This window comes from Strigops habroptila, chromosome 7, assembly GCF_004027225.2.
Source record: "Strigops habroptila isolate Jane chromosome 7, bStrHab1.2.pri, whole genome shotgun sequence".
Classification (NCBI taxonomy): domain Eukaryota; kingdom Metazoa; phylum Chordata; class Aves; order Psittaciformes; family Psittacidae; genus Strigops; species Strigops habroptila.
The window spans coordinates 38,833,380-38,860,245 of record NC_044283.2 but is presented as its reverse complement, the minus strand read 5'-3'; the positions used below and the strand labels follow the sequence as shown (position 1 = coordinate 38,860,245).

General features: G+C 37.3%; 1 protein-coding gene across 3 annotated transcripts in view; it reads left to right on the top strand.

Annotated features, from left to right (window-relative positions):
• Positions 1-26,866, top strand: part of GALNTL6 (polypeptide N-acetylgalactosaminyltransferase like 6) — a 477,061-nt gene that overhangs the window by 363,138 nt on the left and 87,057 nt on the right. For all 3 annotated transcript variants that reach the window (XM_030493369.1, XM_030493368.1, XM_030493370.1), the window contains exon 5: positions 23,055-23,240. In XM_030493369.1, the coding sequence (XP_030349229.1) occupies positions 23,055-23,240 (186 nt within the window). The remainder of the gene's footprint in view (positions 1-23,054; positions 23,241-26,866) is intronic.

The window sequence follows — 26,866 nt, the reverse complement described above, 5'->3', positions numbered from 1 at the left end:
AATATGAACTTTCTCAGAAATTGGCATTTTGTTCATCCCTGGTAAGTCATTGATAGGTGTAGTTGGGAATAATTTGTAATGTTTTTGTACACAAATGAGAGTGTAGACACTAATGTGAGGAGATCTACAGCACAGAGTGCAAATATGGTGGTGCAGTAAAGTGTAAAGGTTTAAATCAGCAAGAGAAAACCACCAGATTTTCTGTGAATCTCAAGTTAATGTGTAACTAAATCTTCTAGTTCACACCATCACATATTTTGTATATGCCATATATGGTATATGCAAGATACTTAAGAAATTTTTTGACTTTAAAGGATATATGGTTTTGGCATCTTGACTCAACGCTAGGATACATATAAAATTCCCTGAAGTGGTCAATATCTTTTCTATTATTATTGAGTGTATAAGGATTTATGTTCAGGATAAACACCATTACCATTATTATCCTGTACATTCATCATTATCATTATTTTCTTTTCCTATATCCAGTTCAAACATCACAGATATCTCTCCTCTAATCTTGTTTCCAGAAACATATCATGACTGAAGTTAGCACCTCGACTTTGTTCAGTGTACAAACTAGTCTAATTTTGCGGATGTGGAAAGGGAAATATTTCTTTATGGAACTGAATATACTGGAGCTGGGGGTGGGGAGAGGAGTGGGATGGGGGAGACTGAGTCTCTGTAGGCATTGCACTATTATGCTGGAGTAAGCTCCAAATCAAATCTCAGAAGAAAAACCTTACATAGCAAAGAAAGTTTTGCACAGTGAAATTTGTAGATAAATCAGCCTTTGAGCTTACAGCATGGACAAGTACCTACCATATCAGTGCTTAAGTAACTGCATCATGATTGAAATGAGTAGTATCTATTACCATTTCTAAATCCCTTTATTATAAGCATTGTATCAGTGCCAAATTTTTTTCTTATTTCACTTTTTCTTTTGTTATTATTCTGACCCTTCTTTGCGAAACTGGTTTTCTAATGCATAAGGCATAATATGATAATGCAGGTTGTGCCCCAAATCATAAAATAGACTCCCAAGTTTTCTTCAATGTACATCAGTAATTTGGGGAACCAATCTAAACTGCTGAACAGGGATTCAGGCTCTAAATTCATTAAGCTTAGACAAGTTCAGACCTGGAATGCTACTTTATTTGTTTGCTTGTTTTTTCCAGCAGAATAAAAAATGCAAAATGCAAATGCATATTGATATTTAGAATCATTCATGAGCCAAAATTCAGAGATAATAACCACTGGAATTTTTAGTAGTTAAAACTGTTTTCATTTTCTAGAGTTGGTATGATCTTAGGTTCAGCCTTCAAAGGCAGCCAGAGTCAGTTCACAGCTGAGCAGATGGCAGAGTCCCAGGTGTCCCTAGACTCATAGAGATGCAAGTACATGACTGGTTTCATCCCGATTTCAGTATCTGGACATGTACCTACCATTCCCTAGGCTCTGGTTTCCACTGGAAAGGGAGCTATCCAGATAGGGGCTGCACATGGCTGTCTCAGAATGGGGAAGAAGGTAGGATAAACCAGAACTCTGACTTTCAACAACCTGACATCATTGAACCACAAATGTTCACATAGCATGGTGATTACTTAATGAAGGCTAAATTGGTCAAAAGAGCTTACTTTTTTCACAAGTCTGATAATGCCTAATGACCAAAAATGATTTTGCCACTTAAATTGCCTTGTACTACATTAGGTACATCAATAGGAATTTTGTCAGAGTGAAAGCTATTGGATCAAATTGTTAATTTGTGAAGATACTGAGACAACTTCACTTAAAGTACACTAACTTCTGACTGAAGAGTTTCTTCAGCGTGTGCGTTTAATTTTAGTTTAACAGTAGGATGTGTTAAAGCAAAGATAAAATGTATGGTCCTGCATTGTAAATATCAGAAGCTATAAAAATATCCTTTCTGTGGCATATGGAATATAGGTATGTACCATTTTGTTCATCTTTGTCTCAAAACTTGCTGAATAGTCTTTGGTCTCTACAACTTGGTCAAGTCAAAGAAAAAGAAAATATTTCTGTAACTTTTACACCTCTCTTTCCCTGTGTTTTTACCTCTGAATAAATGCCAACAAAATACACTTTAATGGTTGGTATCTTAACAATTTGTAAACAGTTCCAGAGAAACATTTTCACAGTGTAAATCAGACTGATAATAATCACAATACCACATACAGTTAGCTTTGAAGCTGATGATAAATTCTGAATGTCATGAGTCATGGAGTGGTAATGATCACCTCTAATGAAGATCATTTTCTAAGACCTTGATTAAGATGTACAGATTAACATTCTACTTTTGAGTAGATTCATAAAGATTGTGGATCAAGTCTTTTATTTTTGTTTGCCAGTGATGGACTGATTCCATGTTATTAGTATTTGTTGATTACTTTATGCAGTAACATTTGCAAACCTACTAGAAAAATTACAATGCCTTTTCTGAATGTGCTAGAGAGTGTAACAATGATACTTCCTCACTCTCTTCATAATCCTGAAGCCATCATTTTGCAAGATTTAGATTTACTTGTTATGTACTATCCTGTCAATCCGCATTTGACTGGTCTCCATATCCTTATCCATGTCAACTGAACTAATAGAGGTATAGAGGTGTTTTGGGCTTGTTTTGGTTTTTGTTTTGGGGGTTTGGGGCTTTTTTTCTTTTTTTTTTCTTTTTTTCTGACATTTAGGCTATTTGAAATAAGCTAAGCCTCACTTTTTGCTAGTCCCATCAGCATTGTGAACATATGTTCTAGCACACGTGTTTGTGCGGCTGTTCAAGCATGTACTTCTTACTTCAGTCTCACATCCCATTGCAATGCTCTGCTTCACTCTCAGCACCACTACCCATGGCAAAGCAGATGGCATATGGAAGGAACAGGAGATTTTTAGAAACTACTGATGACCAAAATGTTTTGTTCACAAAGGAAGATAATTGTAAAGCAAAGATAATTCATAATGTAATAATCCAATCAGTTAAATAAATAGCAATACTCAAAATTCTGGTTTTGCTCACAACTCTCCTCCTTATCTGAGTTATGGAGCTTGGATTAGTAATTACTTGTGCGCTGGTTTTAAGTCATTGTACAGTGATAAATATTGTTTCCTAATTATATCAATTCCATTTTATATCAATTCAATTTTTCAGGTAGCTTTTACGAATGAACTTGCTGAAGAAAAAGAGCAGAAAGTGAGGTCAGACTATTCTTATCTATTAAGACTTTTTGTTATTAATGAGAGTTTTAAAAGTATTTAAATACTTATCTCTCATTGTTATTAGCACCCACTGGATGCTTGAAGACCTTTAGCATTCTGGCCATTACTTACTGATTAGCTTATCTGACATGGTGATTGCCTGTTAAAGGATTTTTTCTGCTTAGTTTAGCCATATCATTTAATGAGAATTTATGAATGCAAGCAAGAAACATTTCTGAAAGCACCTGACTGACTACCATTAATTCCTCTCACTTCAGATAAAGAAGCAAAGTGATCTTCAGAGGTTAAATAAATGGCATCCCATTCCCTAATGCTCTGCAACACATGGTTGAACTGTGAAAATTTTAGATTATGTAGAAAAATCGTCCTGCCTGGTGTGTGCAATTCATAGCTGTCTGAAGTTGTTAATGTGAGGAGTTGTTACTAAAGTGTATGTTCATAAGTTATCCTAGCAGCGATGAATTGTGCAATGGAAAAAGAACATGAATCTTTCAGTGAGGTCTTTTTGAAAACAGTCTTTGCAGTTTGCCTTCAGCAAGAATATTTATAGGATCTAGATTACACTTGGGGAAAAATTTTCAGTTCCACCAGACCGTAATTTAATTGCTACCACGGGATGTATCGTTCCATGCTTCCCATAAGCGTTGATCTGTGGTAACAGCAGTCACAGTTTTCCGACTCTATATTGTCCTGCCGACAGTTCAGATTCAAGAGCAGGTGTTAATGTGGCAATTAAAGGGGAAAATGCAGCCACTAAGTAGAAAGCAAGCCATTCAGATGACATGAAAAATGAGGAAAAACACACCACAGTGCTTTAGAAAAAAAATAAAATTCAACAAAGCCTGCATCCCTGTATTTTGGATGGGTCAAATGCTGTGTTGTTTGAAATAGAGATGTACAACATAAAGAAAGTAAAGAAAAAGGTTGTTCTTTACATACGATTTTCATGACTGGTGACAGAAAAATATGAGACAAGTGATACTGTGGCTCAGATGACTACAGCCATTTCTGCTTTGCTATATTAGCTGAAGTTTTCCAGGAGAAATTCAGTGCAATGCAAGCATTTTTTAAACACATATATATTCACCTTGGGTTTGTTTTCAGAAAAATTCAGAACATCCGTAAAAACTTATTGGGTGTTTAAAAGTGCATGTGGGAGTATTATAAAATATTAAAAAAGAAAAAAAAGCCCTGCAGAGGATTTTTAGTTTGAGTATTTCTTCAAGTCTTACACCACATGAAATACATGATGTCATCCCAGTGCAGACAAGAGTGTTTCACGTTACCAATAGTAACCATTCTCTATTTTTACTAATCACCTTTTTCACTCAGAAATATGAAACGAGGATTAATTTTAGCTTTTAATAATGAAAAATAACAAGTGATGTCTGTCTGTGTTCCCTAAAACAGTGCCCACAGTCTAATTTTACTCTTTAATCTCATGTAACTGTAGCTTTAATGGCAATAGTGTAACGTGTGTGAAAATACATGAATACATAATTGACTGACTTTAAAAATCCCTTTCCATTTTTTTGCAATACGTTCATTTTTGTCCAGGAAGAGAGATTGAAGAAATGTGGAATCTATAGAAAAATAAATTAATCAGAAGCAGGCAATAGATTCAAAGTTACAGTTATTCTACACAGATATGTTTAAAACATAGGTGAAGTTTTGGACAAACAAGCAAACTGGGCTTTATTGAAAAAAAAAAAGAAATGAAAGTTTCTATAGTCTGACAATTTGGTGAAAACACCAAAATGTAGCAGAAATACATAGAAAAGCTTGGTCATAGAATGTTATGGTCTTAAATTGACTCCTACTAGTTAGCCAAATCTTCCTTGTATTAACATCCAACTTTTAATAATTAGTGAATTATTTCCTCAGTGAACATAATTTATTTTTCGAAGTGCTTAGTGTCCTGAAGGGTTTGACTTGGCTTTATGTATCTGTTTCTTCTTTAATACTGTTTTTCAAGTTACTTTTGTGAGGCCATTTTGGTGCACATGTGTTTTTTTTTCCTGTGTCTGTGGGTAAATTCATGGCAGCTATTTTTGGATAAGTTACCTAGTTCACTTCAGCAGGTGGATCCCAAGGTATAGCTTGCATTCAGGGACTCCAGCAAGGCAACTTAGAATAAGGCCTCTCACACATACATTTGCCATTATCAGTTCCGACAGGTGACTTTGGTTTACAAAACTTTCATAAAATAAATAGCCCTAAGTTTGAATAGATATGTTCTCAGGTTTAGCCACATGAGGTGGTAATTCATTCACTTTTGTTGTCTAACCAGTCTCCAGAGTGAGACAGAAGCTTCACAGGGAGTGAATTTCCCATCTGCTGTCACATCCTGTCCTCATGTGTATACACACACCGGTAGAGTGGTTTGTATTATTATTTGGGGGTAATGTCTTAAAGACCTGGTGCTACCTTCTGCAGTAATGAGGATAAACTGGCACACTGGAGTCAGAAATTTCCCTTTCTCACCAGCAGTTCTTAAAACTCCTCTTGGTGGGGACTCTTGAGCCCTTCACACTCCCCAGAAATGAGGTCCAGGAAAAATGGAATGAGACAGGAACTAATTGTGGTCCCACAGTACCTTAGTGGCTCTGGTGAACAGCAGCTCTTGGAGAGATTGTACCTGGCTGAGGTTTAGTGAAACTTGTGCCTGTTTGAAAAGTCAAATACAAAGATGACGTTAGGAATTCTACCTCCTGTTCTTCTGTATATGCTGAATTTTTCCCTGTATAGTTCACAAATTATTTATGTTATATGAAAATCCTTTTTAGAAGATCTTGGTTTAAAACAAAGTGCATTTTCATAAACTCACTAGATGTATAAGGCTATTGCTTGTGTGTGTAAAGCTGCCTCAGTCTTATGGCAGATACTGAATCATTACACTAACAAGCCCTAAGTCTCATGGTAAACTGTTGTCTGACGAAACAGATAGCTCTGGTGTTTGGAGGCTGCAAAGGATCTTAAAAGTAAAAACATTATTGACATCGACGAATAGATGAAATACTGCCTTGCTGACTTTGTTGCTTTCAAAGTATTCTGCAGAGCTTTGCTAGAGTAGCTGCTAAAGAAAAACACACAGCAGGGTTATTGAAACAAGATATTATGAAAAGTCACTAAGACATGTTCAAAGAAAATGAAGTATTTTTGATTTTCTCACATTCAGTGAGATCCTTCCAAAGGTGTCATGTAAGTGTACTGCTATATATACAATTTAGTTATGGAAAACAAGAGAGCACACCTTTGCATCCAAAAATTAGACTGTATTGTTAATTTAGTGTTTTAATTACCTAATCAGAATACCACAACAGTTATTTTAGTGCAATTAAAATTGTATTTACTCTTATGCAAATTATCTAATTATTCCTTGTTCTTATTTATAATGCAAATAAAATAGCTGTAAGACAGCATCCTATTTTCTACCCTTTTCTTTGGTGTTATTCCCACCCTTCCTCTGCATTGCTCCATTGAGTTGAGTTCTTTGCCAGCGGGAGTATGAAGTTGAGGGTGAGGGTTTCTTCTTCCGAGAGTTAGTTACTTAGGTTTTGTAATCCTTCTCTGCATATGCTATGATTTTCTTTTAGGGGCAGAACCCCGCAACTACACAAGGCTAAACAAAATGCAACGGGGTTAAAAAATCAAATAATGTAACTAAAGCACAGAAACACTGGATAAGCAGCAGCCAATTTACTACCAGTAATTGTGGTGTTATAGCTAGAGCAAGCTAGACAATAATCATCAAATCTTTAAGCAAGTTGCAGGTATGGTCTGTGTTTCTTATGTACTTTTATAGATACAGCAAATCAAAATACAGTATAACAAGTACTATGTCCTGATGTGTTTAATTTATTTTTAAACAGCTGCCTATTGCTAGCACTTGGCAATGCCAAACTGGGTATTCCACAGAACTACAGTATAAATGAGTGCTTCAGTCCTTAATTCCCTTGAAAATTAAATTTACACTTAATAAATGGAGCACATTACCTTTGTACCAAGGGAAATTTCCTGTTAAGGGACTCTCATCCTCAAGAGAATTTCCTCTGGGCAAAGTGAAGCGTGTGTCAGTGAAAGAAACCAGGTAGTATGTTGTTTCCTCCTTCTGAACATCTCCACCTGTTCATCTGGAAATCGGATTCATTTGTATTTCGTTTGTCTGTGAGTTTTAAGTGCTCTTCCTTTCACTCCAAGTCGCAAAGTGAACCAAAGTACAAGATGTAGAGCTAAAATGCAGTCTGACCTTTACAGCAGAACTAAAAGCCCAACATTTACTTCAGCAGAACGATAGCCTGGTATGAATAGAAGTCATATTCATTTCAGAATGTTATAGTTACTAGCATTTTACCTTTTACTTATGTACTCTCTACTGTTTTGTTTTTTATAGTTTTCTTGTATTAAGTTTAGCCCACTGTAACTTTTATTTACTCCCCTGTTATTTTTCTGTTGCTCTTGTTTCCTGTCAGCTGCTTCCAAGAAAGTATGAACAAAAGTTAACTCTAGAAAAGAATTCAGAGCTCTTGCTCTGAGGTAGCTTTGAAATTAAGCTAAACCTGTTCCTTGACCTCTAAGCTCTGTCACAGTTTACTTTCCAGAGCCTGACTAGCATCTGCCACTCCAGCTGATGCTAAGTGAACCTAGGAGTGTCTTAGTTAATCAGAAAATTGAGTCAAATTTTAATTATTTTGGCAATTTTTTATTAATTTCTGTAAGTAAATCCACTTACTGAGAACTGTTACAAAACTAGTATATGGATCGCTGATGGCAGTTTCTGTTTGCATCTGATTTTCTCTGTCTGCTCTTGCTTTTACCTATACCTGTTCTGTGCGCTTTCTACTTGTTTTACTTGGGTGTAAGTAATGCCCTTATAAAGAGAGATAAAAAACAAATCTTGGGGAATAAGTTATTAAAAATTAAACAAAACACAACAAAAATTGAGAAAAGATTTTTAAGATTTCCACAGAAAAAACACCATCTTTACAGTTCAAACTACAGCTAAACTGCAAAAATACTTGTGTTTTTCCCAGGCAAGCTGTTGTTGGAGCTGCCATAGAGATTAGTGAGCTGACTACTGAAAAGGTACAGCTGCCTGTGTGATCCTGAGTAGTTGGAGGAGGTTATCTGTAACACAGTACAGCTCTTGATATGTGACTCACACAATGAAAAGTTTCCCCAGGGAGAATATTTTCTGCCTTGATTTTTTTTTTTCCGCCATATATTGCACTTACATGCTTAGCACAGTAGATCTTCACATGGCTGGTTTTCAGCTTAGAGTACAGAGGACACATTGATTAAAAATATTAAATGTTTGTAGCAAATGGCAATGACTTTCCTACTCCTTTCATTACATCTTTTTTTAGAAGACTTTTTCTGCTCAAGGTGGGAAACCTCACACCAGCACAAAATTGGGGGGAAGTACAAATGATACTATGTGTGAATCACAACACTTCTAGTTCAGCCAAACGATGGTGAGGGGAAGATGCACACAGTTCTGGTCAGGACCAGTGAGGTCTCTTGGATCAGCCATGATATTGACAGTCTGCTGAATACTTTAGGTAAAAGTGCTTTAAAATGAAAATAGGACAATATTTTGGTTTTTTGTTTATATATTTCTTAAATTCAGGCATTTCTATTATAGATTAAAGTGCAGGTTTGGACAAAGTTATTTTTCATATGTTAAAGAAATCTAACATACAAAGGTTATTTCCTCTATTGAATCTATAATCTGTAGTTTTAACAGTAATACAGGTATGAAAATTGTGTTCAGAAGTACAGCATTTTGTCCATCATTAGGGATAAGGCAGATAGGACAAGTCCGCTTTTGAAATAGCTTTACACTTTCCAAGAGCATTAAGACATGTTCATGACAATGATTTATTTTTCACTTGATATCTGCTAATCCCGTAATCCTTTACTTATGAAAGATTTTTAAAAAATCACTAGGAGGAGACTCTGTTCATACGTTAAAAGTCACATGGAACAAATTCTTGTGTTTGGATCTGGACTTGTATGGCTGCCCATATGGAGATGGAACGAGCTTAACACTCATCTTTCAAAAGGATTTAGAACAGTTCATGCATCCTTATTCCTTGTATCCAGAGATGACCATGTTATGGTAAACTTTGTTAAGATATAAAGTAAAAAATACTAGTTTATATCCTATGTCACACTCTTTGTCTTTTGACATTGCTAGACAGACAGTAGTTTGGGGGAGGGAAGGTGGTGGAGGAGTGTTCAAAATAGGCTGTATAAAAATGTATGGGTGTAGTCTGAGACTAATCCCATTGTCATCATATGAAAGCTGCTAGGAGCTTAGATCTACTAGTTAATATTCAAGATTTATTTATTTATTTATTTACACTTTGGATCTTTGCTGCTCATTTAATATTCACTGTGTCTTTCTGTTTCTTAAATTCACATCCTTAATGAGGCAACCTGCCAGACTAAAGAGGGTGTGAAGAGCATTAGTGATACCGCAGAACAGTTGTGACAGCTGAGAGATAGGATAAGACAGGTTGATTCAATGTATAAAACAAAGGGAGAGAAAAGATTACAAAGAAAAGAAAGCACTCGATGTCTTCTCTTCTAAAGCGTGATTTATGCAGCAGCTCATTTACTTGTTCTTTTTCTTGTTTTAAATAAAAAGTGAAAAGCCAATCATCTATCTATGAAAAAACCATGGTGTTATTATCTGATTAATAGCTCATACTGATGTTAGGAGACGCCTAATTATGCGTCAGTGTTTGCCTCGTTATATAGAGGAATATCATCATCGCAGATTAGTCTATGAGCAGAGAATGGGTTCCTTTTTGATAATTAGTTCTCATGCTTCAAAGTACGTAACCCAAACAGCAGTCTCGTTCTTTCACTGTAAGATTTCTGTGCACCTAATTTTGGAAGCAAACTGTTGCAAATAATGAAAGGAGGAAAAAAAAAGACACCTGACCTAATCTCAGAAACATGGCTCAAACAGATTGCTTTTCTTTGCCAATTGGTTGTCAGAGAATTCCCATGAACTGCAGCTTTCTGAAAACCTCTTCAGCAATATAAACTCCATCTTCTTTCACTGTACTCCTTGACATAGCAATGACTGCAAAAGTTATACCGAGAAAGTGGCTAACTTTTGCAAATAAATAAGTGAAAAAAAATTGAGAAGTACAGTTCTAGTGTAGTAAAGACAGAAACTTTTTAGTATCAAAGTTTCAGAAGGGAGGTATTTCCACCCTAGACAAAGTTGAAAAAGAGAAAACTCTTGAAACAACAGCTAAGAAAATAAAATGTTTGGATGATGGAATGCATCAGTTAAGAGAAGGAACTGAATACTTGCTTAAAAAATAAGTGTTCTGGAAGCTTATGAAGACCTGTGTTCCAGCTATGAAAAGTTGACTAATGCCATGTGCTATGTTGTAGGACATAAAATTCAGGAGATGCAAAGAATATTTAAAAGTTTATAGCTACATACTTGGTTCTAGCATTTGCATTACTAGGAATTTAAGGCCTTTTTCAGTAGGTTAGAGAACCCTCACTGAGTTTTTTTGTGTATTATCCTGCTGCAATATGCAGAGCTTAGGTATATTCATCATCCCATAGTAAAGACTTGGTGCCTTGATCCAGTTCTTATGTCAGAGAGGGCATTTTTAAAAAGACAGATCTTGATACTGAAGTTGGAAGACAAGAGCAACTTTTTTGATATAATATCAAACTTCAAGAAGAATAAGGTATTGCCCAAACTCTCATTTGTATTTTGAAATCTCAGTTTCAAAGCATATTTCAAGGATTTCTCTCATTTACAAGAACAAACCTATCCACTAGGAAAAAACACCTACTGAATTCTTGAGGAAAAGGACTAGTTTCAAGCTCTGTTTAGGACCTGCACATTTACCCGGGATGGTTAGCACATCGAATCAACAAGAACTACAGAAGTGCAGCATCTTCAGTTAGGCAGAAAGTTATTCAAATATTCTGTTAGGAAATGGCCATATTCCAATATCTTTAGGTCAGTAGAGCCTAAGGTTTGCAATGAGTTACAATGACCGTAGAATTACTCTGGGAAATAAGTGTGCAGTGTAGGGAGTTGTACCAGAATTTGATGCTACTTCAAAAGTAATTACAGGAGTTGTACGACTTCTATTTCCTCCCTTTCCAAGGACCATTGTTACTATCCTCTGCAAATATAAGGTCAGTGCCATCCTTGCAGCAGTGTTTCATCACTTCTCCAGTACAATCTTTCCTTGGCATTTGTGAGGTTAAAAAGAGCAGTATGAGAGAAAACTGTTCTCTGAAGACAGCACCAGCTGTAAAAGTCAATGATATAATTTGGAGGAAGAACTAAAAATATGTCAAAGATAGTTTCAGGCAAAACAGAGAAAATGTCAGTGTAAAGACAGGTCTCAAAATCTGCAAGACTGTTTGCAGTGGTAAAAATATGTTCCAAAAAAAAGGCTTGCTTGACAGGTCATCGTTTACAATTTTTAACAATCGCTATTGTCAGGATGCAAAAGTGTGACTCTGAAAACAAGAGGATGACATTTGTGAGTAATGTGTTGATCTCAAGGAAAGTTACACTTTCCAGAATTCACTTCAAAATAACATCCTTCTAATTGTCCTTGCAACCTGGAAGAAGCCTCACAACATGCTTCGCTTAGTGACAAGTTACTGTATAAATACCTGTGCAGTAAACAGACTTGTTAAAAAGAATCAAATTTTAATGCAGCAAGGTCACCCTTTTGACAGGTCTGTGCTCCATAATTGTGTCCAGAGAGTGATCTGTAAAGGCAATTGCACATTTCTTTGTTGTCTTACTGTATACTTATCATAGTTTCCCTGATAAGTAATCCAGTTGCCCAGATGCTTGTTTGAACTGTAGCTCAGCGTTGCATTCATTGAATTAGTGCTGTAAGAAAGCACCAAAGCAAGTACATCCATCCACAGTAAATTCTTTACTGTAAAAAAAAAAAAAGAAGCTTTTGCAACCTCTTCTGCCTTCCTTCTTATCACCTGGATGGGCAGTATACCCTTGAGCACATTTGTGCAGGTCACACGGGGTTCAGGACTGCCAAGATGGTGCGGGGAGCAAATGCTTCCCAGTTTGGTTGAACTTTATTCCATGAGCAATTCCATGCTGCAGTGGTGAAGCTATTCCAGGGAGCAGAATGCTCTGCAAAGTACTATGCAACATGAGTTGTATGGTTTCTTTTCACCCTTAATGTCAGGCACCTTACTTTTAGCGCTCTTAACCCATACAGTTAGCAGGAAGAGAGGCAGAGAGGAATGTAGTTTTAGTTTCCTGTTTGTGCACGAAGAACTGTCTCCCATTTAATCTGCTGTATCGTTAGCTGTGTGAGGTTTCCTGTTCATATTCTAACTGAGGTGATTATTACATTTACCTTACAGCAAAAATAGTTTCCTGCTAATTAGTTTTTACTTCCTATTTAAGACTGCTTCATTGTATATTCTTAACCAACTTCCTCATCCAGCCTAAGGTAGTTACATTTTATAATGTGTCATTCCTCTGGTGAACAAAATTATTCTTCCACATATTATAGCTGGCAAACCACTTGGATACAACCAGAGGAACAGAGCTATAAAAATAAGACATTTCCTCTCTCCTTCTTTTTTTTTTAAAGCTAATATTGGGGAAGCATTCAGAAATAGGTACAGGCACATATATGAAGCAGTACATCATAGGCTTTCTTCAGGCAGTTCCAAAACCCTTTTCTGAACAGAGACATTAAAGGGATGTGAACAGCATGAATATATAAAAGATAATTGCTTTAAAATTAGATACAAAGAAAATACAAAGAAATAGTAACTGCCTTTATTTAAAATATTTTAGTTTAAAAGATCTTTTTCTTTTGGGGAGATATATTTAATTGTCATGGCTGCAACACATGGGTGAAGAAACACACTTGGATACAAAGGTTTCTGTAAATGTGTTTAATTTTGTGTATTCAGCATGTAAGACCAATTAATAAGAAGGAAGTGGTTAAGCTTTTTTTGTCTCCATTTTGAGGTATAAAATACACTGAGCATTGATTAAATCCTGGAAGAGTTAAACTGTGATATGTAAAATACAGTTTTGTTGTTACAATAGAATTTGGTTACTTTGGAGGCTTTCAGACAATAAATAATGATTAGATCATTTGGTCTTTGGCTAAAAGCACCACCTTTCTCCCAGCTGGAGATGTGTTTCTCAGAACTAGACTGTTGCAAAGATAGCAAATGGAGGAGTCTGCTCACAGATGTGGGAAAGACATGAGTTATCAAACTATAACACCAGTGAGCATATCAGCAAATACCTTGTACAACTGGCAGTCGGAATAAATCCAGAAAAACAAGTAGCCATCTTTCATTCTTTCCTTATGAAAATGGGAAATTTGGAGCTGTGTCAGCACTACCAACAAACTAGCAAGCCAGCTTTAGCTCTTCATGGGGTGATTTAACATACTATGCTACATTACTGCAGCCTAAAAATGGAGTGTTTTGCTCCTTTCCCCATTTGCAAAATCTGGAATAGAAAGGTATCTCAACAGTTTAATGATGCTCCCGTGGCATCTGTATGAGAAGCCATCACACCTTATATCTGAGTAACCTCCTGTGTGTATTCAGTTACATGAACACTCACCTTGATGACAGAGGTCCTAGATGCTTCTGTGCTGGCAACAGGATGACTGTGATAAGTCACAATTGCATGGGCTCAGGAAAGTGGAATAAAGAGATATCAGGATCTCTGCATGCCTCTGTTGACAGGATCTACAGTCTGAGAAAGTCTTAGCAAATCTAGCTAGCCTCACAGATTCTGCAGTCCCAGTCTCTCCTTTCATGACTGTATGAAAGCCCACATGGTACAAAACATATTTGTTCAGAGAAGTTTATCTTAAGTCTATCCTGAATGAAATCAAGCTAAGCTATGTATTCATCTGCTCTGTTCAGCCTCCTGCTCTTAGTAATGCTGACCTTTTCAGGCTGTGGCAAAAGAATGTGCATTTACTGTCGAGTTTGAAGGTTCTTTCAACTTTAACAGGCTGGAGTTGAAATTCGACATCAAAATGAAGGTGCTATCTGGAAGTTTATAGCCATTGATGTGCAAGTGATGAATGGAACTATTGCGCATTCAGGATACTCTCCATAGCCTTGCAGTATATCATCCAAGGACTTTGGCTCATTATTAGTATCAGAAAAAGGGATTGCATTTTAGCTTGCTCCAAGACAGCAAACCCAAACATCACAGACAGGAGAGCAAGTTTCCAAGTGATTGGCGCAAATGTCTCTCTAAACAGTGCTGCTTCCAGATCAGCAGTAACTACATTGCTTTTCTCAAGTGGCGTGCAAAACTGTTTGGAAAGAGTGAGTTATCTAGTGCTCAAATGAGATTGCTGTTAGCCAATTGCTGTTATACCAAGAAGTTGCAAATTTTACTCTTATTTATCATTGTGCCAGATCTACCATATCCAAAAGTTTTCACAGTACCTGTCAGCTGGAACTTGTTTTAGTCTGGCATGGCTATGGATCAGATGCGAAAGTCTGCTTGGTAGAAAACCTCCCAGTCCTTCCTCCAGGATTACTCAGTCAGAACTAATTAGGGGTAAAAGACTTTGGATCTAGGTATCTGAAGAGAGAGTACTATCACACTCTTCTAGGTGAAAAGTAACAGCATGATAGAAGATAACAAAAAGACTGGGCTACCATTGGAAGTGGCAGGCAATTAGAAAAAGGTGCTACTTATATCTTTGAGATAGAGAAAAGTTGATCCAATAACTGCAGACCAACAAGCCTCAGCTCATTGCCTGGAATGATCATGAAGCACATCTTCCTGTTTGCTGGTGCTTAGCCATCTGCAAATACATGAAGGACAAGAAAATATATGGGATGGTCATCACATATTTACTAACTGCAAATCATGTTCCAACAGTCTGATTGCCTGTTATGATGCTGGTGGTCAAGGGAAGGGTGATGAATGTAGTTTACCTTGACTTTAAGAAGTTCTTGTCCCTGTAACATTCCCACTGGTAGGCAGAGGAAGCATGTGCTGCACAAAAAGACTGTTATATGGGTTAGGCTGACAGGCTCAAAGGGTAGGTAATCAATGGCTTGATGTCTGTTTGGCAGAATATCTAAGGTAAGTACAGGGGGCAATGTTAGTTGGTATCTTCACCAGTAACCTGAATGATGAGACAGTGTACCCTCTGTGGATGATACTAAAATGGAAAAAGTGGCTGACACATCAAATAGTATAGTGTCAGTCTAGAGAAGTTCTAGGACTGGGCAAAATAAGTCTCATGAAGTTTAACAAGATTATATGCCTAAGTGAATAACCCCATGTACCAGTAAAGATGCTATACTGGCTAGCTGGTGTGCTGTAAAGGACCTGCAAAGATCACAGTGGATGCCAGGTGAACAGGATAAAGTGGTGGCTAAGAAAAAATTCTTCACTATGAGGGTCGTGAGACAATGGAACAGGGTGCCCAGAGAAATTATGGCTGCCTCATCCCTGGTAGTGTTCAAGGCCAGGCTGGACGGGGCATTGAGTAACCTGGTCTGGTGGAAGGTGTCCCTGCCTATGGCAGGGGATTGGAACTAGATGATGTTTAAGGTCCCTTCCAAGCCTAATCATTCTTTTATTCTGTGGCTCTATAAATCACCAGGAAGGCAAACTGGATTGGGCTATGCCAGGATGAGAGTGAGCAGATAAAATGAAGTTATGCTTTTTATGATGCTGGTGCTGCATACACCTGTAATTCTGCATCCAGTTTGGGCTCTGCAGTTCAAAAAGGACAACAAAAGCTGGAGTCGGTTTACCAGAGGACTAGCAAGACTGTCACAGGCCAAAAGTATGTGACCTTTGAGAAGAGGCTGAGGAACCTCGGCTTGTTTAGTCTGGCAAAGCAGCAGCTAAGCGGTAATCTAATAGCTGCCCATAGCAGCTTGAATGGGAATTGCACAGATGGCAGAACCAAATTCCTCCTGGTACTGACAGATGGTACAATAAGAGACAACAGCCCCAGGATGCAGCTTGGAAGTTTAAGTTTGAACTTTAGTAAAAAGTTATTCATTAGAAGGGTAGTATGGCAGTGGAGTAGCTTACCCACAGGTGTAACCAGGGAAATTGCCCTTTTGGAGTCTTCGACTTGACTAGAAAAAGTGGTAGCCGACCTGGTACAGCCTTTGCAACATTTCTGTATCCAGCCAGCATTTCCAACCAACCTTCCTCAAATCAGAAACTTAAAGGGAAACTGGAAGAAAGAAAGACGATGTACCAAATTCATGGGCTCACCTTGTATTTACTCTTCAGACTGATTTGTGTTTATGGTAGCATATACATAAAAATAATGGCAATGCACTGGAGAGGACTTTTTTGTCAATTGTTGCGGAAAACAAATAACGACTGAATAATCATAGGCCACTAAGTTTCCTTTATGTGTTTTCTGTTGAGCTTAAGACTTAAACTAGACAGAAGCATTTCAGTCACCAAAAGATTAAGCTGAGGTGTTCCAGGAAAAATGCATACTCAAGGCTTCAGGAAAGGAATGGAGAGTATCCTTGCTAATTTTACCTGAGAAGATAATCCCATCTTGCAGTAAAGGACATAAAGTGATGGAAGTCTTTTTCACAATGAAAACCATGGATGTTGCATAAATGCAGGTTTTTCTGTGCATACTGGGCAAAGCTCTGCAGTCAAAGGGAAAAACAAAAAAGAGAATAATATTCTTGAGCTGGCCTCATTATTGTTGCATGTCAAAACAGCCATTTGACTGCTTTAATTCTCACCAACAGAATAGTCACTTGCAGATTATTTTACTGACCTGAGATCACAGACTGCTATGGTTTTAGCCATGTTGCTTCCTCCCATATGCTTGGGCTGAGGTAACAGGAGAGGCCAACACATTTTCTCCTACTGTAATTTTTTCTTGAACTATTGTTATATGCTTCATGTTGGGAATGGCAGAACAGCTCAAATTATATACTTCTCAGTTGATTAAAGTTAAAAAGAAACATTTAGTTCAGATTGCTTATCAGGGCATTTAGCAGGCTCTGTTGCTGTTCTTAATTGATAATTTACAAGTCAGTGATACTATCACAGAGGTTGTCAATACTTCGGAGCAAAAATTTGAGATGCTACAGGGGTGCAGAGAGTAAGATGTGTTACAGACCCAGATTTTGGATGGACCTGCCTAGATGTCCAGAAGAGGGGCCCAACAAAAGCCTTTATTGTCTTTGTATTTTCCTTGCTCTTCCACTGTCCATGCTGCAGTCAAGTCCTGAAGACCAGCTCCAGCTTTCACATCATCTTTTAAGTCTCTCTTAACACCTTCTCAATAATCTTGGAGGAACATTGCTTGTCACATAGCACATGTTGCCACAGGGTACCAGTGTGTTAATGAAATATTCCCTGTGTGCATCCCAACAACAGAGAAGAATTGCGGTTCTTCTTTTTACTACTATGATTATTTTTTTCTTTCCTGACAAAGACAGAACCTTGATTTCAAATATATTTCTGGGCGCTAAATTAAGTAACTGGGTGCTCTGCTTGTGTAGATCCTTAATTACTATGACCAGGCAATTGTGTGTCTGTTATTCTTTTAGAATAACTTCTCCAGACTTTAAATGAAGACAGAGGAGACCCACACAAAACAATTACAAGAGAGAATTTGTTTACAGGCTATTGCTAGAAGAGATGTAATGCTTCCCTTTATCATCACTTGTCATAGCAGTGACAGCCTGTAAACCTCCTGCCCATGCATTATTCTTTATTTGCCACTGCCTGTGCCAACTCTTGCCCTGGCAGGTGCCTGGCATGTGTCAAACATATGATTCAAGGATTCATTTGATCAACACTGTGAAGAAAAGAGTGATGTATTTTCTTTTAAATTACAAATTAGACATTTACACCCCATATCTAGTGACAAGGGCTTTGGCTTCTTTATTTGAAGTGCACCATTTATAGCTCACTGTAGAATTTAAATACTGGCTTCTCTATCATGCCTAATTCTGAAAGTTAAATTTATGCAATGTTATAAGCACATAAATAAAACCATCCTGCCTCTCTGTTTTACTGTCATGGCAAGTTTGCTTGAACTGTTTCCTTTGGTAATAAATGGGCAGAATGTGTTATCCCCTGGACATTTAAAGGCCTTTTTATTGCAGGTTGCTTTCTATTTTACACACAACATATACTTTCTTTCAGAGAATTTCTTTAGAATTATAGTTTTGCTCTGACATTGATGCATGTTTACTTGGGCACTTGTTTCTAAATCATGGAAGCATAGAATAAATGTGTATGTGTAATATATAGGTTTTGTGAGATGCTTCTTTTGGAGATAATATTAGCAATGCAATAATTAGAAACTGTAAGAAAATGCAGTTGTACAATAGGAAATAAAATATCATTTGGAGTTTTCTTCTGTGAAAGAAATTTATGGAGTTCTGTGAAAAGTTTGTTAGTAATCACAAACACCTAGATCATTTGTTAATCAAAATTATTCCCAGACAGAGAATTCTAAAGTCTTGTCTAGTCTGTTTTAAGCAACACTTGAGCTGTGAAATTCCCAGGTATTGTCTTTGTCAGAGCATCTGAAACGTGGGCACTTTTATGAAGTATCTAGCCTTTAAAACCACCTGCTGACCACACGTCCTGCAGAATTGCCATTTCAGTTTAAAGAGTCTCACCTATGATAATACCAGTATATTGAGTAATGCAAGAGTGGCTTTAATGAGTGGTTAAACATGAAAGATATGTTTTTACTACTTACATAAAGAGTAGAAAATACTACAGTTTTCTTTAAAAATACGACTGTTCTTCCATGTCTGGCTTTTACTGTGTGTTTGTTTATGCTTTTAGAGATTGGCAAGATTTGAAACAGACAGTGCCAGAAGACATTGCAGGGGAAAATACAATATGAGAGCACTTGCGTATTGATTTAAGTTAAGAAAATCATTACTTATAGATCCAAAGGGGATTTTTTTTTCCTCCAAGATATTTTCACTCTCACAACCACATCGGAGTTGGTTGTTGAACTTAAATACTCCATGATGATTTTGTAGTTATTGAGAATTTTTTCCAGATAAATTCCCAAACTGTTGTCTTGGCCAAATCTCAAAATTAAAGATAGAGTAGATATTGCTACTGGCATCTGTTTGACTATGTCATGACTTCCTGTTAGGCTACTACTAGCATGTAGTTCAACAAATTTGGATACCTTATGTACCTCTAGCAATCCATATACTTTGATTTCTACATAGACTTGATCTTTCTATGTCACTTGTCTAATTGATCTCTATAAAAATAAACACTTATTACTTCTGTTTTCTTCCTGATTATTTCCGGATATATCTAAGTGAGGCTGCATTTAGAATTCTGTGTTAACAAGACATGCAAATTTTGTTTGTATTCTTCTGCTTTTTTGTAAGTTGTTCTTTAAGTGACAAGCAGAAAATAACAAAATTATTCAACCAGGAGACTAATTGAGTAGATGAAAACAATTTTCAGATATGTGATTCTGGCCTTAGAAGATGTGCTGGATGTTTTAATGCAGTTCTTCACGAATCAGATGACATGCTGTCTGGAATGTGTGAACAGTTATCTGAGAGAGAGGAAGGAAGGTACTGCAGAGCACTTTCGTTTGTTCCACAGAATTTCAGATATTATTCTTGAAAAAAAAAAAAAAAAGAAAAATTTGAGAAACCTCTTTTCCTGTGTTTGCAAGAAACCTGAGGCAATGAAAGAAGAGTATGAACTGCCATTGATTTCATGGAGTTCAAGCCCGAACAGCTGATGACAGTCAAATTATTTTATTCAACTCCTTTTCTATTTAGAAATTGATATAATAACAGAAAAGAATGTGTCGTAATATGAGAGTTTACATCATCTCTCACTGATGTGTTTTCCTAAAGATATAGGCACTCAGCTTTCAGAATTTGCTCATTGCAAGATGTGAAAGGAATAAAATTGTCCTTTGTATGAGACTGAATTTCACTGAGTTTATTTAGCCCAAAACAAGTGATTGATAGCAATCAGAATGCATGAAAAGAGTGTCTTCATATTAGTTCATTTAAAAATCAGTAGTGGCAGTATTCAAACTGTCTATTGCAAGGGCCTTTCCTTAGACATTGTGATACCTAACTAGTGAAGGTCCAGTTGAGGTGTACCTGGAATTTCTATACAACAAAGAGCCTACCAACACCATGAACAAGTTAGGCTGTCCAAGTAAGGCTCTTGTTTCTCTCCTGTCAGAGAGTTTATGTGCTTCCTTGGTAGCTGCCTTCACATACAAAGGGGGAACTGCCTAGAACCAGCTCATAGAGAACAGCAAATTGTATCTGATATATAGCCAAATTCAGAGCTATGTAGTAGGATTCTCTGATCAGCCGGAGTCTTATCAGTGAACCCATCTCTAAAGGTCGGCAGGTGAAGATGGAGGATTTGCACTGTAGCCACAGTGTTAAGTGCTTGCTCTCATAGTTGGAGAGCTGTGTTCAGGCTGAGTAACCTGAATCTCTTCATTAGTTGTCTGTACAGTGTGCAGCAATGTGGTCTTGCTCTTGGCGTAGGGTTCCTATTTTGTGCTATTCAGTGCAAACAGTCTTAAGACTTGTGAGTGAAAGAGGTCAGAGGAGAAGGGCTAGATGACGTTAAACAGCTACAGGAAATTTCCAGTGTCTGAGGACTAACAGAAGCTGTGGTCCTAGCAGGTTACATTTGATTTACTTTGGAAATGTGTAATATACTGTCACTTTGAAACAGTTTCATTTTTCATGGCTATAAGATGATACAATTTACAATATAGAAAAAAATCCAGACTGACAGCCCTATCAGACTTCCTTATATTACCTGCAAGGTCTTTTCTCTTTGTTTTCAACATCTATTGCCCCTCTTCTATATTCCTGCACTACAGGAGTAGCCTCTATGGAGCTCATAAAAACAGGAAAACAGTTTGATAAATAGATCTTTAGACAGTCTTGCGCGTGGGCACAAAAAGACTTGATTTAACCTCAGTTCAGTAATGATACTGATTTGTAGCTAAAACGAGTCAGAGTAGCATACAGCCCTTGTCCCATGAATGCAGTTGGTCATACAAGACCACCATTCAAAGACACAGTACATCTCTTGTCATTGTGACTGGGGATTGTGCTGCCTTTTTATTGAGTACGTAAAGTAGCAAAATGGGATGAAAAAAGGGATACCTCTTTTCCACATATTTCAGAATTTAAATGTGTATTCTACAATCAACTCCAGAGTAGAGGACAAAATCATTTAATGTTTAGCTGAATGTCATTCTTTATTTTTGTTGTCTCAGACTTGGCCTTCCTCGCTTGATCTAATACTACTCCCAGGTATTACTATGGACACAAACCACTCTCTTGACTCAGCAGGTCTCCAAAGTGTTAAGTTTCTTCTCCCAAAACCCCTACCTGTACTGTAATCCTTGAAGGATAATATTCCCAGGTCTCAGGCTGCTCCCTCTTCTGTGTCAGTGTACATCAGGATTCCTCAGTATACAATACCATGCAGTACTCTTCCACTAAATACATACACCTACACACTACTGTTTCTACTCCTTCCTTATTTGCAGGTAGATTGGAGAAGTCTTGTGTGCTGATCAGCTAGGAAGGAAAGGAGCAGAGACAAGAAGGACCATGTGCAGGGAGCTCTGTTTCAGTGGAGCTTGATTTTATTTTAACACAAGATCCTGTATTCTCTGTGTTGTAGCTCGTTTGCTTGTTACCTTTAATCTATGTGTCAGCATTATACGCTCCACTGTACCGCTAAATGGTAGTCCTTTCAGGTAGTTTGTAGTAAACTTCTTGTGATCTATAATGATGTAAGGTCTGGATCGAGGCCTGTGCTGACCATACAAGTCCAAAGAATTAGTAGCTGATATAAGAAACAGTCATAACCTGGCAAACACATTTCAGTGAGACTTAGTTTGCAACCCCTAGCATCACTAGATGTGGCTTATCACGAGTTTTAATTATTGGACACTAAGCTTTTCTCTCTCTCTTTCCCTGCCAAATGAAATTATCAGATTTTTCCACAGCAATGAGTCTGACAAGCTGAGGTGTTGTATCAAAGATGAAAGATCAGGATTTCTGTTGTAGATGTATTTAGAAAGAGGCAAAACTGTAGGGTGTTTTTTATCATTGGGGGTTTTTTTATGATTCTTTGTCTGTGTTTCTAGTCAGAAGAAAAACTTTCCCAAAGATGCTGGTTTATGATACAAACAGACCCAGATCATGCAGATAAGAGAACCTATCAATTACTCTACATTTGCAGCTTAATTTTATTAGAAAGTCAGCTGTCCATTTGCTTCACGCTGGCATTCAGCTATTAAGATCTTCCTTCAGGTCTGTTTCCCTTCCCATTACAAAAACAATCTAATCATGCTAGTTTAATGCTTACTTTTTAAAAAATTTCTTTCCACATATAGTTCTTCATAATTAGTTGAATAGGAAACCCACTTGGAAAGGACACTGTTTATAAAACAGCATGCCGGAATGTTTATCTGGCCTTGGGCTGCAGGAACCAGAGGGTGGATGAATATCCTGCAGTTGTTTTGGCTGTGATTATATCATGGATGGCATGTTGCTAGTAGCAACTGCAGTGAAAGGTCCAGAGTGTCAGTGTCTTCCTCTGTGTGATAAAACAGAGACCATTTACACTTTCCAAACTGTCTTAGGAAGGATTTGTGGCAGATTTTGGAGGACTTGAAGCGACAAAAGATGGAAGTAGATGAGCTGCTTGCAGGTTATATGCCAACCTGTCCTTCTGTTAGCTCCTCCAGGCCTGGCACCACTGACGCTTTTTTTGCCCTTCTTTCTAGAACATTTAAAAGAGAAGCTGGAGGAATACATGGTCCGTTTTGCCAAAGTGAGGATTGTACGTACCAAGAAACGAGAAGGGCTCATTCGGACCAGGCTGCTAGGAGCCTCGCTGGCTAGAGGAGAAGTCTTGACATTTCTGGATTCCCATTGCGAAGTCAACGTGAATTGGCTGCCTCCCTTGCTTAGTAAGTTTATGGGCATTCATCAGCCATTAAAATTAGAACATACAGTATAGCTTAAGCATTCAAAGCCATGTCTCACAATAAGCAGGATGTACACTGTACAGAAGTGTTTGGAGCTCTGCTGCAGTTTCTGAAGAGTCAGTATGAGACAGAACTCAAAGAAATGTGACCAGCTCCATTTTATGGTTCTTGTGACTAAAAAGCTGGTAAAATTTTGAAGTATTACTTTGGCCTATTACAGTTACAATTTATTTTGTTATTACTGCTACAAAATACACTACTAAATCTAGTAGTATGGTGTGCCCTTACTATACACCTGAAACTTTTGCTATGCAGGTATTGTAGTCCTTCCTAGTCCTCCACATTCCATTAAAACAGCTTTTGCTTAAATGTATCCAAGACCTCAGAGTTAAATCCAATAACAACTGCATTCACAATAGGAAGCTCAGAAAGAATGATTTGCTATTGACTGCTTTGCTGGATTCCAGCTGCAGCCGGCAAAGCTCCATTAGTCAAAGGAATGGCAAGGATCAATTGTTGTCAGCTAGGATTTCACTTCAGGAAACAATGTCCTATTTTCTACACACCTGAGTGCATGCAAAATGTATGTGTTTTGCAAAATGAGTGCTTTTTTGCTAGCAAAACCAAAGAAAATTTCTGAGTTTACTATGGAAGAAATTTGTAATAATTAGAAGAGTATGTCATAAGTACAAGACAGGATAGGATTTCACCAATTAATGGTTATTTTTTCTTGAATTTTGTTTCCAGAATTCTGTTTAGCCATATAATAAGCTGATAAAGCATTTGCAGTCAAGAAGAAATGATGTTCTGCTAATGAGTTATCACTTGAGACCAAAAAAAAACCCAACCAAAAAAAACCCCAAAACCCAAAACAACCGTAGTAACTAGTTTTTCTTCTTCAGATCAGTAACAAAATAATGTATAAAACTCCAAATTTATATCCTTTCTAGCTTCTTTATCAGATTACACATACGATCTTTCTTCTTATTTCCGCTTCATCCTTAAACACAACATCAGCACTTTTTTTAAAAACCCTCCGCCTTTCTGTAGAGCCTAAATGGCATAAAAGAGCAGAGAGAAACACAAGTTTCAACAAGCCTTCCACAAACATCTACAAACAAGTAACACTCTGGAGTACTCTACATATATAGCCACCTTTCCTCTGCTTTCTAATTTTGCCCCACTGCAATACACACTGCAATATACAGTGCATAATACATTGCTACTAATGAAAAAAATCTCCAGAGGACTCTCACTCTTGTTCCCTGAAATCTTTTGCTACATTACTACAGATGAGACGTAGATATTCTATTTTGCTAACTTAGACATGGAAGAATTGCAAGTTGCAAAACCAGTTCCTTTTCTTGATTTATTGTCTGAAATGAAGGTACATCTAGCTGGGTTTCACACTATAAAAACTGAAAAATAAATAGAATGGTCACAAAGGATTCATAATTGCAGTTAGGTTGCAGTTGGGTATTGAATTGATGATTGCAACCCTCAGCCTTAAGCCAGAGAACAGGAAAGATGAGAGGCTTCATCAGGGACCAAGTCCCAGTTCTGCTTAGTTCTTATGTTCCACATGTCTTTCTCATTTCACATATAGTAGAAATACCCATAGCTAACCAGCCAGAGGATCTAGAAATTAATCTTTAGGAATACTGGAACCCAGAATCAACAGGCATCATTTTGAAAGAAAAAGTGGAGTATTACATGAAGAAGGACAACTAGAGAATGAACACACAGCTTTTAAGGATGCCCTGTGCCTTTTTTTTTCTAAAGCGATGAGAAAACTTTCTCATATCCAGTAGGTGGCAAAAATTTACTATACTGAAATCAGATAACACCCAGCTGCTAATAATAGTAAAGTTAATGAATTTTTGCAAGTGTTTATCTAAAGATCTATCTTGTGATTCACTCAGCACTGCATGTGACTGAATGTCATTCAAGGAAACCAAAACAGAGGATATATTGTGTATTTATTGCTTTGAAGCTGTCCTATTTTAGCTCTGATTTATCTGTTGTGTGTGGTGAGAAATCCTCAACAGGAGCGCAGTTCAACCTTGCTCTGGAGTTGCCTCTGAAGAGGTGCAGTGGTTTCCACTGTTCCAAACCAGGTTTTGTTCAAAATGAAACCTTGAAAGTTAGAGGATCAGGGGGTGCTGAGAAAACCAAGAGCAATCACGTAAAGACAGTTCTCAAAGTTATTTAGTTACCTAACTTATATTTTCAGAATTGACTGTCAGGTAGACAGTTATTTTAGTATTTGTTAGGTATCTAAATAGCTTTGTGGTGCTGAGCCACAGTTGTTTTCAGTTACAGTCCTTTGTTTTGTTTTTTTAAAAACAGGTGCAAAATGTTTTTTCTTTACTTTCTTTAAGCTTTATTTAGTTTATTTCTTTAGCTTAAATGGGCTTCTAAACTGAGAAAAGCAGCTTTCAGATCTCAGAGAGTTTTGCCTGGTATTCACTGAGCAGGTAGCTGTAGTCACGTAAAAATGTTGGCAAACACAGCTGTTTGTTATCACTCCTCAATAGTATATAGTCAGCAGAAGGAAAGATGTGACTTGGGCTCCAGCTGCTGTAGTTGGGAATCTAGCGTAGTGTGAAACTGCTGTTATTGCAGGAAAGAAACTGAACAGCAAACCAGCTGAAAGATGAGGGCATATCTTTCCTTCTGCTAATGTTGCTGTGGGAGCAGTAAGAGGGGAGATGGACAATAGACAGATTAGTAATGCCACACACTACCAAAACTAGGTTTGTTAAAATAGATATTTTTTCTGACCAAGACTTAAAACTATATCATGATTAGATCATGCTTAGCAAGTTATCAAGACACCTGCTAGCTATAGCTGACCATCTCCACAACATTTGTATGATGCATCACTTGCCAGTGGGGATACTGAGAGTACAAGTGTTTATGACAACTCAGATAACAAGAGATAATTTGCTGAGCCATTCAAATGTTGTCACCATCTGTAACCACATATTCAATTAGGAAAATAAGAGTGTTTGCAATGTGGCATTGTTGCTTTAACCAGGCCAATTTGGAAAAAGCATTGAAATTAAAGGGGTGCATCTTTGTCATAAAGATAAAACCTATGCTTTTGAGATAGTGAGTTATCCAATATTGAAAACTTCTGTTTATTGCCACATATGCACACTCTGCTTGATAATGTAAGTGCTGAATTCAAATATGTATGTATATATTGCTTAAAACTGCTAGGAAGAAAGCCCTGTGCAATGTTCCCTCTTGTTCCTAGGCTTTTCCTCAAACCTGCAAGATTTTTACATGTACGATGGTGCTTATCTGTCTGTTCTTCCCTTTAACTGCAGCATATATACATTGAAATAATGCACAGAAATTTTCAGAACATAAGAATTCAGGACATAGGAATGTGTGAGAGGATGATGAGTAAATGCAGTGGAAAAGAAATACTGTAAAGTATTTCAGTTGTGGCATTCAGTTTCTCGGAGAGGAGCAGGTGGGATAAAGAGCAGTGGCTGGGAAAGGCAGCAGCATGTTCACATCTGTAAAGCTATGGTACCAGCACTCTTGTGAAATGTAAGGTAACCCTACATTTCAAAAGGTGGCCCTTTTTTCTGTTT